Source organism: Vigna angularis, chromosome 1, assembly GCF_016808095.1.
Source record: "Vigna angularis cultivar LongXiaoDou No.4 chromosome 1, ASM1680809v1, whole genome shotgun sequence".
NCBI classification, from domain to species: domain Eukaryota; kingdom Viridiplantae; phylum Streptophyta; class Magnoliopsida; order Fabales; family Fabaceae; genus Vigna; species Vigna angularis.
The window spans coordinates 15752826-15769624 of NC_068970.1; the positions used below are offsets into that span (position 1 = coordinate 15752826).

Below are 16799 nucleotides of genomic sequence, written 5' to 3' on the forward strand. Positions count from 1 at the left end.
TATTACTATAATATAAAATTGTGACTTATAAATACATAATTGATTTTCTCTCATAATGTGACAGGATATAATTCATTACTAACACAAAATAAATAATAATTTAATAGTCATTCAAAACATAAATATTGCCAGTTTCTAAACCATTTTCATGTGGGCCGTTCGAATAGAACCTGTAACAGGGCTCTCCACCAACAATAAATCAGTTGAGTAAACATTTATTGTAACCTAATCTTATCCATTAATCAGTTTAAATCAAACTAGTTAAAAATTATTTAATTTATATGTAAAATTTTATATCATTTAAAAATCGTCTTAACATTTAACTTGGTGAATTATTTCAGCAAAGAATAATAATTTTATTCAATTACTTTTTTACAATAATGTTTTAATTTATTTATCTGGAAATATGTTTATTGACATTTTAAAATATTTAGCTCCAAAGCAAGCTCTAAATAAACTTAAAGGCAATGAAAAAAATACACATGAATGTTAAATGGGTTGTCCAACTTATCTTTAATAAAAATAAAAGTAAACACTCTTAACATAGATGATAGGTGCAATTATTTTATATCATTTAAGATGGTTGATTAACACACTAATAACACCAGTATGATTTAGTTATTTGACCCCACTTTTTAGTAAGTTAGACAACCCATATCAAATAGACCAGAGTCATGCATTAGATAATTTATATTTAAGGAACAAATAAGCTTATTCAAAGTGAGTTTAACTTATCTCAACCCATTTCAAGCCCTACCAAGTAACTACAATTTGTGCTCTTCATTTTCTGTCTCACTCTGTTAATTCAGGAGAGACCGGTTTGATCAGGTAAAGCACTTCAAACATTCTAATCCAGCACTTGAAAACATTTAGCACAACTTGGTACATTGTCAAACTGCACAATCAAACCTTAACTTTACATAACCCTGACAAATGAAATCACTAAACAAACATAAAGTTTTAGTTTAGAACCCAAGTAACTCCTAGACCTGCCTATCAGCAAATAAAGAAACTAGGTTAATCATTGTGAATGGACAAAGAAAAAATTATTTAAGTTACCCCACAAACAGATGTATGATGAACACAAGACCACATTCATGAGGCCGGCATTGAACGGTAATGCTTACATAACAATCCTTTCCTCGGAAGACGAGGAACACCCTTAAACTGCATGGATGGCACTGCCATTCATATTTGAACTACCACATGTTGGTGTTGCATGGAAAGCTGACTGTCTCGAGGGTCCTTCTTCAAGAAGTTTAAGAGACAGGGAGGAGGGGCCTGAATCACCAATAGACTCCCCTAGACTCAGTTTTGAGATGCCAACCAGTTCATCAACATTGATTGGGCTTTTAGAATGTACTGCAGTTGGCTTCAGCACTTCATGCGTCTCCATCTTGGCGGGCTCTGGATTGTATCCTGACCAATAGGGCAGAGGAAATGGGAACACTGGAGAATAGTATGCAGGATATAAAACTGGATAAGATGATTGTGTGTTTTCAGGCTTTGATGGGGCAGGTTCTCCATCATTTGAGTTTGTGGAATCCATGGATTCACACTCTTCGTCGAGGGGAGGAGGCGCAGGCAAGGAGTTATTGCCTTCTGTTTCAACCGGTAACTGATTAGCTGACAAGAAGTCTTGCTGTACCATTGCAGTGTCAGCTGCCTGCAAAATCACAACAAAAAAATACAAGAAACCTAGAAAAATTAGAAGTGTCCAAGGACAAAGGGAAATTACAGATTTCCAATACCAGAATTTGTAAAAGCATCCATGAGAAAATGCAATGTTTATCTCTAAACTACTCAAGGGCAATGTTTTGAAATATAATCTAAGCAGAGCTTGATAATCAATACACGTAAGCTAGTCAAGATCCAAATTTGTCAAATCCACAGCAGAAGAAAGGAAATGAGAATTTTTCATACATTACAGACATCAATATATAGTTTGAGTTTAACTAACTTATTTGTCACAGGAGCCAGAACACATCAAACCATCTACAAAGAAAGAAACATATTTGGATAATCTAATATATGCCCATGAAGTAATGAACAGATTATGCAGCATCAATTTCTAGGTATGCATTTTGATGAATAAGGGTACAAACTTCATCTGCAACAATATCAAACAAGCTGGACCGTCTTTTCCGCCTGGACACATTGCTTTGCCTGATGAAATACTTTTGTGCATGACTAGCCACTTGAGTAGGTGTCCTTGATATAACATAGTTCCTTGCAATTCCACGCCAATCACCTTTGCCCAGCTTCTGCAATCCGAGTAAAAACATTCTATGTTCCTCCTCAGTCCACGGAACACCTGCACAAAAGAAATTGTACATTAAACCTTGACATAGCGACATAAAAAACTGGGCTTGGCCATAAATGGATCACAAATTAAAATCTTTAGACTCGTCAGAGCCAAGCTTACAACAATAAACAAAGACCCACTAGGGAGGTAAGGGGGCGGGTATTCAGTTAGATGATATCAAACGACACCATAATGTTCTATTGTGAATCATATCTATACACAAAGAATCGAACTCGAGTCAGTTTCAATGGTTTTCCCTACAACTTTTCTGGGTCTCCTTCTATTTCTAATCATAGGGCTACCCTCCATCTAATATACTTTTCATGGTAACGATTCCACAGGTCTTCTCTGTCCATGTAAAAACCACCTGAGGGATATTCTAATAGATTTTCTACCACAGGTGCTATCCCAAATCTCTCTCTAATTCATTCCTTCCAAATCCTATATCGTCTCTAGTATGTTAAAAATATCCACCGTCAAATTCTCATCTCAAATACATTGAGCTTATTTTTTTATTGATTTCTGATCACCTGCGTACATCTCACCTTCATTGAGCTTATAGTCGTGTAGGAAATTTTTCTTTTAGTTTGAATACCTTTTCGTAACAAAGAACACCTGAGGCACTCATCCATTTTATCCACCCTACTTGAATACCATGGTTGACATCGCCCACCACTTCTCCATTCTTTGTGTATGATGAATCCATAATACTTAAACCATGCGACTGGAAATAATAACATATGTTCTCCAAGTTCTCACCTCTAAGGTAGGAAAGATGTGCCTCTAGCTAGCCTTACATTTCATACACTCTTTTAATCCCTGCTTAAATCGAAGCCACAAGTTTCCAAAGCTAGTCTACACTCTATCCCATTTAATTTCTCTCTAAAATCTCCAACTAGGACTATATCATATGCAAAAATCATGCATGTGGCATCAACTATAGGATATGTTCAGTAAGCTCATCCCATTTAATTTCTAATACATCATTCAATGATATTTTATTCCATAGGCGCATGTTGCCTTTTTCATCCTTAACACATTTTACTCTGTCCAGGGATCTTTAGCAAGTGGGAAGTTAGAATCACAATAGTGTGAAAGAAAATATATTGAAGATAGGACTATAGCTAAGCATAATGTGAAAATAAAATAAAAAACAAAAAAAAAATGTATAAATGCTCACACAGCATTAAAGGAGGAAATAAAGGTGACAAGTTATCATTATGATCTAATCATTAGAGCAATATGTAATATGGAAACGCTAAGAAACATAGCATCCTAGTTTATTAATTAGATGATGATGATAACAATAATAATATATTTAATAAATATGACGAAATTACTATAATTAAATAAATGAGCTTAAGTCAAGTAAAAAAGAGATGGAATTTTAAAGAAAAGTAAGATTTATGAACCCTAAGTCATACCATATTCTCATAGAGCACAAATATTTGAGAAAGGAAGGAAGAGAGAAGTTAAGAATAGAGGAAAGAAGAATGGAAAATCTAAACACCCTGTTTTTAGAATTGTCAATTGTCCCAGGTAAGTGCAGCCCACTGTATGCTTCCCACTTCCCATATTGTATGAATAATTTCTTTCAATCGAGTATATGTTTCTTAAAATTCATGAATGAATGTGTTTAGAGTTCCATTAGGGTTTAGACAAATCAATACATTATTACTGATTTTCTATGGGCTTTTATAATTATTAATTGACTAATATTATGTGTTTTTTTTTCATGATTGGAATGGTTTGGGTGACTATGAAATGCCCCTATTAATACTCTATATGAATGAATATCAATATTTTATTCCATACATGAATGATATGTTTACCTCCTAGTTGAAAGACGGATTGCATGTTTACCTCATACAATGACCAAGATATAATTGTTTAAAAGAAAGCATGTATAAGTCTGTACACCCTCTTTGGCAAGACAAGGATAATAACTCCTTCAATCTCCAAATAGTGGTTGACACTCCTCAAACTAAGGAACATAAATATACGTAAAAATTTATGTTAAGGGAAAGAATATTATGCCAGAACGTTCCCTTTTACAAGAAAAGAATATTCATCTCCTTCGGTTGTCAAAAGATGGTCTCATCCTTCGGCTATCAAAGACTCCCTTTAGGTTCTCTTTGACAAGGGAAGGATGTATGGAAAAAGCAAGGAAGACAATCCTCGAGATTATAAGCTCAAGTTTGACAGTAGGACAGAAAAGAAAAGCTAAAGTAATAAAAGCTAAGAAAGATTATAAAGCTATGAGAATGTTATAACAGTTTATGCAGAAAATATAAGATGTTATTCTGTCCCTAGGACGCTCAACTAAACCTTCGTTTTATTAGTTTAAATTAAAATGCTTTAGATTAAACAGGGCTTGCAGGAAAGCAGTGAGTGTCATGCTTTTGTTGAAGTCCTACTATGTGGAGCATTCATTAGTATTTTTACTTTTAATTACAACATTATAAGGATTGATGATTAATAATTGTAATATACCTTTGGAATCCAAGATTGAGATGTTTATATTTTATTTTATAAGTTTTCTTTATTGTAATTCTGCATTATACATAGTACGACAATAACTGTGAATACAAGCTCCAAACTAACCAAGGGATTGTAAACGGCCCATGATAGATCATGAGACCTATTCCTCCCCCTACACTCAATGTACAACCCCAACATGAAGCCTAGATGTTACATAATGACTCAATCACCTTCAAGGATAAGCTGGAAAATGAAACTACAGTACCTAAACCAATACCAGGTGTTTCCCTTGAAGTATCAAGGAGTCAATTAAGAAGAGGAATATGACTCCAGAACAAGAAGGTAACCCCCTCACAACCTTCTTCTAACAAGAGGTTCAAAAATATTTTATGGGTGGGTAGGTATGAGGCAAAGAGGGGACTAGGAACCTGACTTGGTCAATATATCAATCATGTTTACAGTGTGCATGAAACAAATAGAACTGTACTATCAAACTGGTGTTCTCAAACACCATTTTTTTATGAACAGGAGATATCCTATTTGCAATTAGTAGCAAAAAGTGTAAATGCCCTGTGACCTACAAGTGCACTTCTGTCACCCTATCATCTGATATATTTAGCATGAGCATCAGTCAGTGTAGAGCCTGCATCAATGCTTGTTAAACTTACATAAAGCTCTTCGAACTAGTTGGTTACCTTGTTTATTAAAAACAAAAATGTCCAGAAATTACAGCAGCAGTTTCCATGTAGCTGAAATAGAGAAATATATACACATAGTACCCCCATAGTTACGGAACACTTTCAAAGCAAACAAAAAGAAATCCAATAGAAAGCATAATGAACTTGTCTATAGGCACATAAGTTGTCTCTAGGCTAATCTGGCTCAAAACCTGGTCTTTTTCACAGGTCAACTAGCAAAAACTTAGACAGATAAGCTCCTCACCAATTAGAACCTTCAGTGAACCAAACAAGCCAGTTCTTCTCAAAGAACATGGTAATTACAGAATTGAAACACACCAAATCCATTTCTAAATATTTTCCAGATTCAAAATCTAGCCAGCCAAGCATAAATACATACTTCACACAAACACTCAAACTATTCAATCATGGAAAAAAGAACCCTTCATAAAGTTAACTAGTACTTTCTTGTCTAGTTATTCCCACAGTGACAACAGACAAAAACAGAAATATTTTTTGACCAAGAATAGTTTTATCCAAACTAAAACAATCCACCACACAATTAACCCAATTTAATTCACTTCACCTAACTCAATCAACCAGTGTAAACACCACCGAAAAAAAAACATTCCAATTCCCTACCAATTTCCAAAAACCAGCATGCAATTCCACGAGTAACCTTCAAGTCCAGTAAAAAAAAACTTAATATTTTTTTAGATAAGAAATCCAACCCTTCTTTCTTTCACGGGAGCTCGAAGAAGAACCGGGAACAAAGTCCTCGGAGGCGTAACCATCGGCCGCGGTAGCGTGATCGGGGGTTTCACCAGGAGAACCCGGATTGTTTGACCCCGCATGGAGAGGTCCGGACCCGGAACCAGCATAATGGGTGAGATTACCCATACTAGCACTCTTCCGGATCGACCCGTCGGTTAATCGGACTCCGAACAGCTTAACTCCACGATTGGGGCAGGTCCTGGAATTGTGCCCATTGTGGCTGCAATGGGAGCAACGTCGGGTCATGGCGCGTTCCCAACCGGATCGGCCGAAAGGAAAGTACGAGATTGTGGGAGCGGGTCTTGGGGGATCCGAATCACGGGATCCGAGACATGAAATGGGAGTTTTAAGGTTATTTAGGTGTGGTAAGAGGGAATAGGTATTGTGATGTGTTTGTTTTGGGTTATGTAATGTTTTTTGTTACGGTCTCCCTCGGCTTTCGCAGATGGGAGAGAAAGAGAGATGACCATCAGCACAACACTATCCATTTATCTTGTCCTGGATAAAGAGAATAATTACGATGCATCTCAGCTGTATTGGGAACCGTGGTCTTTCACTTTGGACTGTTCACTTAGTAGGTGGGATCTTACGTGGCACAGATTTGGAGACCTTTTACTTAGGATAGGGTGCGCTTTCCAATAGTTGCTTATCAAGTTAATCAGAGTATCAGATAGTTACGTGCCTCCTTGCACGTTACTTCAAATTAATTTTACGAGGTTGTGACGCGTGTTTTTATAAAAAAAAGTTATAATTTAATTAAAAAAATATTTGTATTTTCTTATTGTAATATTTCTATATTATTATTAATTCTATACCGTCAAAATTAATCCATACAAACTTTTATCATCGGATGTGCGTGTTGTGGTTCTAGAAATTTTTATCTATAAATTAATTTTTGTTAAGAAATTATTTGTATTTTTTAAATAATTTAATTACTCAGAGATAAAATATAAGTTACATATTTCAAATATTTATTTATTATAAGTTAATTATGTAAAAGTTATGGATTGTTCAAACTAAAATAAAAGTTAATTATGAATATAAATGTTCAATAATTATTAAAAAGATACCCTTGTAATTTATAAGTAAATGAATAAAAAAAACTAGTCACTGTTCTGTTAAAATTAATTAAGTGTAAAGTTTGATTTCTATATTTTCTAATTACAAATGCATAATTATAATAAAACTTTAATTATTTTTGTTAAATTTTAAAAGTATAAAAGTAATTATTGATTATATATATTTGATTATATTTAAAAAGTATTACATTAATTTATTTTCATATATTTATTTAAATTTTTTTCATATAAGTATAATTTATACGTCGTGTTTCTTGTAATATTTATTTATAAATAGTATAGATAATATCGAGGAAACGACCTTTAACATTGCTTATCAGACTTTGCTTTTGTCTTAAGTGTAACAGTAATCAGCTTTATCGGCTTATATTAATCAGTAATCAAAGAAGAATAAAATTCTGTTAACATTTATCTCCATATATATATAACATTATTTTTATCTAATTATAGCTTATAAAAAAAATTTAATATCTGAATCATATTAAAATTCATGATAAAAATATATTTTAATATAAAAATTATATTTTAAATATACATTGAATTATTGAAATTTCAATATAAAATACTTTTATTTGGTAGTTTTTTAATATTTAATTTAATTTTGAAATGTGAAAAAAATTTGATATGATTTAGTACCGCGGTTAAAGAAACTAATTCAAATGGGTATCAAATTGGACTAAATTGTATTAAAAGTTGAATTAATTAAAAAAAGATTATAATTAAACTGAACTAAGTTGTAACTTATAAGACTCAGAATGTTTTAGAATAACATATTTATCTAAAATTATTTAAACAATTTATAACAATTTTGGTTCATTTCACTTTTCATCAAACTTGAGATATAGTTTAATTTAATTTATTTACATAATTATATTGTTAATAACATTTAATTAACTATTACAGTAGTAACAAGCACATTAAACTCAAAGGGAATATTAATATCTAAATAAATTTATTAAAACATTAAATTTTAGAGAATATATTTTTTAAATATGACATATTTATATTGTTTATTGAATATTTATTTTCTGAAGATGGGTTTAAACATCTACTTGCCAATTATATAAATAAAGAATCATTAGCTTTATAAAAGTAAAGGTATAAGCAAAAACACATATATAATTATCAGGTATATATAATACTTTGTTTGGAAATAAAAAAAGGTTACACTTCAAAACAAACAATGACAAACATTTGTTTGGACCCAAAAACTATCTTAAAATAGTATCCAATAAAATATTAAACCGATAATTATGCAGATTCATTTACTCCTTATCCAAACACTTTTGGCAAGTGGCATGTAATAAAATAATCACATATTCTACCTTATCTGTTTGGAAATAATCAATGTCTTTGAATGCAACTAAAAAATAATAACAATTTTATTTTTTAATTCTTATATTGTTTTTTAAGGAGTTTTAAGAAGTAACAAAATTCGGGTATGTCACTGTTATCTTGATATTAAGGAACGTTGGTATAAGAAATTTTCTTGTTTTCTAATAATATTATGATCAGAATGTTTGTCTTCGTAGATATTTAATTTACTTTTGCTATAAAATTATATTATCTAAAAAGTTGTTTGTAAGGATATCTTTATCTATACTTTTCTATTTAAGGTTTCAAAATAAAATATGAGAATTCAAGCTGTTGAAATAAAAAATGTTTATAAACACTATTAAATTAAATTAGTTAGATAGATAACGTTTTATACAATGTTAACGTTTAAAATAATTAAAATTTTGAATCAGTACAATTTTAACAAGTATTATATCATTTAATATAATAGTATAAATTTAATTACTTTAACCTTAATTTACAATTACAAATTATAAAATATTGAAATGTTTATGCTTAACAGTTACGTTATTACTAATCTTTTACATAAATATATCGTAGAATACATATACATGTATATTTAATATATAATTTATTTACTCATACACATTATATTTATCTTAAACATATGAAACGAAAGATAAAAAAACTATAAACAAAACATAAATTGATTTTTTCAAGAGTTTTAATCATTTTCTTCAAAGATAGTTTGTCTTGTTTCTTCGTCTGCTCAAATTATAAAAATAATCATTATAAAATAAGAGAAACAAGAGGAAAAAACACAAAAAAAATAATATAATATACAAAAAAATTATCATATACTTATTAAACAAGTGAGATTGATAAGTCAAGTCAATAACACAATATTATAATACCGGTCACATAAAAAAAGTCTCTTATAAATTCAATCATACGAATAAAGTGCATTAATGTTGAATACAAAGAAGTTTTAACATTTGACATGGATAACCTTCACCGACAAGGTTAATCCTATATAGGTCACTAGAACTTCAAAAAAGCTATTGATTAGGACTTCTTATCACTCTCAACTTCTAGCCAATCCTCATCTACATAAGTTTGAATAACTAGTAGAGTATCAAGATAACTTCTTATTTGAGTCCCTACTTTAATGCACTTCTTAGAAACATACTTCACAAGAATTTTCCTTTCAAAATCTTATCATACTCATAGTTCATATCTCATCATACTCCAACCATACATTTATATACTACCAACAATTCTTATATGTCTCAAATTCACAAAATACATTTATCATGGAAGTGACTGGACCACTTTGTTAGTCTTGCTCAACAAGATCATCAACTTGTTCAGCAAGTAGTGTCTAAACTCCACTCACTCGACAATTAGAAACTTCACCCAACGACATTAGCACTAGGACAATTCCCTTAATAAATTGCCCAACGAGCTTAGTATGTGCCCAATGAGAGCACCACTATAGCTCCCAAGATTTTTTATGCCAAAATTTGCCCAACGAAGTTCCAATGTGGTCACTAACAATCAAGTCAATGAACTCTCTCTAACTTTGGCATTACTAGCGGTGCAGCCTTTTACCTAATGAGTGTGCATAATTGCATAAAACGAAATTCTACAGTTATGCAAATTTACACCTATCAAATTCCAATTCAATGCTTCAATCACACTACAAACATACCAATTTGATGTCTAATAGTGCAAGTCAATTCAAACTATCACATTCATTACATCATTCATCACATCCCCAAAATTCATTATACAACCTAAAATATGTATACTTAAGATTTTGCATTCCCTAATTCAACCGCTCATACTTATCAAAATTAATAATTTGTCATACCATCACAGATGAAATTACACATTGAGTCAATTGAACCAATTTAGAATTTATAATAGTTGTAATTAACTTCCCTTACCTTTGATAACAATGCAAATAACTCAGAATCATAAAATAACCTCTAACACACATGAAGCTCTATTCGTCCCTAAGAACAACATAAACATTATTAGGGTATACCATTAGAATCATTGATCAACAGAAGGTCTTATAGATAACTATAAAAAGAGATGTAAAATAGATAAGCCCACTTGCAAAAGAAGAACATATTGAATATAGAAAAGGGACAAAAATCCAACTTACTTAAATTGAGAAATTGATTAGTTGATCTTCAAAAACTCACCGCCAGAAGTAATTCTACGGTCTCAATTATTCAAACAGATAACCTAAGAGTGAGATAACTTAGATAGAATGAAGAAAACTCTAGAAAAGTGGTTTGTAGAAAGATAGTGTGTTTTAAAATAATGAAACTCATTTATGAAATTTATATTTATACCAAAGTCTTGTATTATTAAAATAATCAAGTCTCACCATTTTAAACATACTATCAATTCTAAAATACCATTTTATAGGTTCTTACAGCAACAATTTTTATAAATTATATTGGAACATTTGACAACTATCTTCATGTTACATAATTTAGATTATTAAATATCTTATATTTATCTTTTATCTTTAGTTACTTATCTTCGGTTACTTTGTTATTACCTTTTAGTTTGTATTTCAGGCTTAGCCTATATTGTCTTCATTATAAATAAAGTATCCTACGTGTATTTTCTACACAAAGGAGATTAATATCATAGATAGTTTATACATATTCAATATGGTATCTTTTTGAAAAAAAAATTGTCCCCCCTTCCACTTCAATCGTCACCGTCATCAAGGCCGCAGTCGTCATCACCATCACTATCTGTCGCCATGATTGGACAAGATCTCCTTCTGATAAAAGATTTACTTTCGGATATTGTGTTTCCATGGGAGGTAACTTGATTTGTTGGAAAAGTAAGAAACAAAGTGTTGTGGCAAGATCTAGTGCAAAAGCATAATATAAAGTTATGACCTTAATCACTTGTTAATTTGTTTGGCTTAAGCAATTGCTTAAAGAGTTACAATATGGAGATGTCACTTAAATGAAACTTATATGGGACAATCAGGTTACTCTTCATATTAGTACTAATCCTGTATTTCACGAAATGACCAAACACATTGAGATTGATTGTGATTTCATTCAAGAAAAAAATGTATCCAAGAGATCTCAACACTTAGTCCATTAACTAAAGTGATAAGTTAACATATACATTTACCAAGTCTTTACGGAGATAAAAAATTAATTATATTTGTAACAAACTTAATATACAATTTATATACACTGACTTGAAAAGAAGTGTCGGGTATGTTAAATTATTAGATTTTTATATTTATCTTTTATGTTTAGATATTTATATTATGTTATTTTATTATTATTTTTTAGTTTGTATTTTAGACTTATTCTATATATCTTTCAATATAAATAAAATACCTTATGTATTAAATAAAATTATTCTTTTACTATATTTAATACTTTTTATATATATTTTTTGTTTTATGTTTTTTTTTATAAAAAAATAAGAAACCAACAACTAAAGAGTAAGTGTCTAGAGTGTAGAATTATAATTGAAATTGAAAAGCGGATTAATTAATACATTTTATTACGTTAATATATTAATAAACATTCTATTCATGGAAAAAGGGAATTTATATCCAATAAATTTTTGGAAAGTATTTTTGTGAAAAACAACTTTTACTAAATTAAGGCAACTTCTTGACAAAGAGGACAATATTTTTAAGAAATTAATAATAATTAATCAAATAAATGGTAAAAAAAATATTGGATCAATTGTTACTTCTGTGATTACTGTTTATGAATTACCTATTACACAGAGAGTAACATTATAAGTAAAAATTAAACAAAATTAGTTTAACAAATCATAGTTTAAATAACTTTAAATATAATTAAATTACTCTCTTTACCTATTGGACCATCCGATATGTTGTTTAAACAACAGTGAAGAAGACAAAATATAATTAAAGAGAATTGCAAAAGTCGTATAAATCAATAAAGCATAAATCATTCTCTCCAATTATATTTTTCATCTTCTTCGTTTAATTATATTTTTCACACTATTACGTGAATTTATGCTTATTTGGCAAATTTTATAGCTTAGTTGCCAATGGTGTGATGTATAGGTTAAAATATATCTTCTATATTTGATGTACTAATATTTTGGATGTAAATAAAAAAACATGAGCAAATGAATTAGTTGACGAGGTAGTTCGTATATGATAAGTTAAATAAACTAGTTAATAACTAATAAGTTAGCTAGTTACGGAAGTTAATAATTCATAATTTATAATTTTGTTTTTATAAGTTTTCAACTAATAAAATATATTATTAAATTAAGAATATTTGATAAATTAGTTAATAAACATAAAAAATATCTATATAAATTTTATTTTAAATGGAATTTGTACTTCTAAATAAAAACATATTATGTAATTTAATTTCATACGTTATTAAATAATTAAATTTTCTTAAACATTTTAGTATTTTTATTTTTTATATATTGTTTTAATTTAAATGAATTAATTTAATCAGTATTAGTTAACTTTATTTTCCTATTAACAAAAACTTTTTTATTTTTAATTTAAACTATTTCTGTATTGAGGTTTTTTGTAATTTTTATTATATGCAATTTTGTGTAGTGTTTTTGCAGAGTTTAATGTAGTAAAATATATGTTACTTATTTTATAGTATTATTTATTTAAAATTTAATCTGCTTAAAAAGCAACTCAATATTTACTAATTGCTTAATTGTTTTCTATAAATAATTTTTTGGAAAAATATTTTCAGTGAGAAAAGAAAATGAAAAAAAAATTGAAAAAAAGTTATGACATGTGTGAGATTTCCTTTTCATTTTTTTTCTTTTCGTTTTTAATATATATATATATATATATATATATATATATATATATATTTATATATTATAATATCCCAATTATATAGAAAAACATATATAATAAAAACGTTATCATACATAATATAGGAAAACAGTCAAGAGTAATTAGGATTACAGTCATCCTCAAAATAGCTTTAGAATTTCAACTTTAATAAAAGAGGTTTAAACTGTAAATTTAAAGAGATGATCATATGACCAAAAAACTCCTAGGAAGCCTAAACTGCAGCATTGTCGTCTTCTTCCAAAGTTGTCTCCAAAGAAACCTCATCGTCATCTGCTCCCATCCAAGTGGATGATCATCGCAAAAGGAATCATACACAAACAACACAAACAAGCAATGGTGAGCTAATTATATAAAAAGCATATAGTATGACAATATGCATGCAAGAGTTAACTTCAATCCAGCAGGGTAAATACGCATCCTAACATGTTGAGTACTAAACTTGACTCGTCCAGACTTAGAATGATTGTCGAGCTATGGCGGGTCTTACACTCGTGGTGGCTTATGAAACTTGGGTTCCTCTACCCTATCACACTCACGAAGTTAGTCCGTTATCACTCACCTTGGGCCATACTGGAAGCACCCAATAGTAGGACCTCCCGCTACTCCTCACCACATGGTTCAATCCTCTCTACGTGAGAAGAAAGACCATTGGAGTTTCAGGATGACCCCCAAGACTGAGCTCCTACTTTCATTATAAACAACTAAGGGCACCACCATGGATCTTCTCCTTGAAGATCATAGAATTATGTCCATCAACCATACTTGTTACACTCCACCACCAAACATGTGTCATACCATCACATACTATCAGTTCAATAACATTACTACCATCATACTATGCATTTCAATCATTCCACACACTTGGTTCACCCAAAGCAAGAGCAAAAGAGAAGACTAGACCCAAAGGGTTCGCACAGCGCACCCTATTTGCAAGGCGAGACAGGATGGTCTCGCACAGCGCACCCCCCTAATTCGCTATGCGAATTAACTCGCAACATGCATTAGACTTTCAACCTCTCGCATAGCGCACCCAGGTCGCTATGCGAGAGCCTAGACAGAGACCACACCCTCAAACCCCCTAGCTTTGCGTCCATCTCGCTCTTTGAATTAAAAGGGCAGTGGTTTCAGACCATCACTAGTCACATAGCGACAGGATTCGCCAGGCGAATCCACAAACAGAGAGCAACACCCTCTGGTAATTCGCACAACACACTAGCTCACACGACGAATTACCCAGACAGTGAGCACCCTCTATAGAGACTCGCTATGCGAGACAGCTCGCGTAGCGACTCTGCATCATCTGCAGAACGCAAATTCTGCAGAATCACACACTCACACCAATCCTTACCATTTCTAGGCCTCTTGGCCAACTTCTAAGACCTCCAATTCGAAGTATATGTTGAATTAAACATGTCTAACTGATTCTAACCCTTTCTAACATCTTTTTAAAGTGTTTATGCATTGATTTATACTTGAAAACTGAAAATCTCTCAACCTAGGGGCCCAAATCTACTTCCACCAGTATTAACATGATCTAGTCCAGTTTTATGTTCCTAGCAAGTCAAAATTGACCTATATGAGCTACCCAAACAGCCCAATTGCACTCTAGACCTCCAATGCTCAAAATCGTTCCCTCACTCTCCAAATGAACTAAAATCCTGATAGAACACCAAGTCTCCCACTTATTCAATGTTACAACAGACCTCTTACCCCAAGGCACTTCAACATAGTAATTACATAAATTAAATACCCCCACATAGTATACAACCATCACACTTCAGTTCTACCGTTCCAAGATTCAACACATGCAACTACATCATTCCAAGTCAAAACACAATACCAATAGTAAAGCAGTTCAAAACGCAGCATACATCACATGTAAACAATATAAATATGTATCCTAGCTCCCCTTACCTGGGTTTCTCCAAGCACAACTAATTGAAACTGCCCTAACAGTACCCTTCACAGCACGAGAACTCAACCTGACCCTACAAACCACTAAAGTGGTGACAGCAACAGCTCTTAGAGCTTGATTTGGCAGAAAATATGAAGACGAAACCCCACTAGCAACATGCAACCACTAACGTTGCATGCCCTAGGCTCCAGAAACAGCGAAGGAAAGGAGAAAATCACTTACCGGTCCAAACGAAAATATGATCGGGTCAAAAGGAAACCTTCGGTGTGGTGAACGCCTGAGCACCTTCAAATCCAAGATTGAATGGTTCAGTGAATGGAAATTTTTAGAGAGAAGACAGAGAGAATTTAGGGCAAAAGAGTTTTAGAGAAAGAGAGAGCTCAAGCAACTGAATCAGACTTCTGAGAAGTCTTTCCTAAAGCTAAGTTGTCCCTGGTTTGATGAGTCTGGTGCCTCACATAAAGCCCAATAACTCCTTTATTTTTCAGGCCCTTATATATATATATATATATATATATATATATATATATATATATATATATTCCATCATATAAATATGACCTTTTTCCTCTTTCATTTAAATTTATTATTATTCTTCTAACTTTTTTATTCAAATTACAAATTATTAATGTTAAATATAAAAATAATAATAAATATTTATATTTAAATATTTTTTTAATCTAAAATTTAATTTAAATATTAAATTTACTTTATTAAAACAAAATATTATAATAAAAATGTAATTGTGATAGTATGTGTAATGATAATAATAGCAAAGACAAAAAAAAAAGAGTATTAATATTTGTCAACCTTATCTCCTTCCAAAGGTATCTATGTCACCAATTATTATTATTCCTCTTTATTCCAAAAAGCCCCACCGAGTTGAAAGTAAAACTTTCTAAGAATGATCCATGGGCCAAAGTTTATACATGTTATCATTTTCGTCTTTTTATTTATTTATTGTGGGAAGTCACATTCATCATAGTAAAATTTAGAGTGACGTCTTGTTTTGATGTTTCAAGCCATAAATAATTTTTATCCTAATCGAGGATTGTTGGACGAGGATGTGGATTGACCTTTGCTTCATATTAATGATCCTGTCGGTGAATTGCCAAAGTTAATGATGGGCTGCCACAACCACCTATACTAAAAAATATGAGATGTGTGACACTAGTATCTCCAGTTTATTTTTTATATTTATTGGTTTTTTCTAACAAATATATAGACATTTTCTTTTAAATTATTGCTTCATCACTTGATTCACTTTTTAAACTTATGGTGTCAATGTACTAATAGTGTCAATATGATCTTCATCAAAGGTATGGAAATTTTATTTTCAAAAACATTGCAACTCTTTATCACTCTTCACTTAAGCCTAACATTGTGTTCGTATGAACATATT

General features: G+C 31.1%; 1 protein-coding gene across 1 annotated transcript; it reads right to left on the reverse strand.

The window, feature by feature from the left end:
• Nucleotides 1–837: 837 nt before the first annotated feature.
• Nucleotides 838–6710, reverse strand: LOC108347123 (transcription factor KUA1). The gene is made up of 3 exons (XM_017586266.2): nt 6195–6710; nt 2106–2314; nt 838–1666 (listed from the first exon to the last, which is right to left on the reverse strand). Exons 1-3 carry the CDS (start codon nt 6481–6483, stop codon nt 1163–1165), a joined length of 1002 nt encoding a protein of 333 aa, XP_017441755.1. The 5' UTR covers nt 6484–6710; the 3' UTR covers nt 838–1162.
• Nucleotides 6711–16799: the final 10089 nt, after the last annotated feature.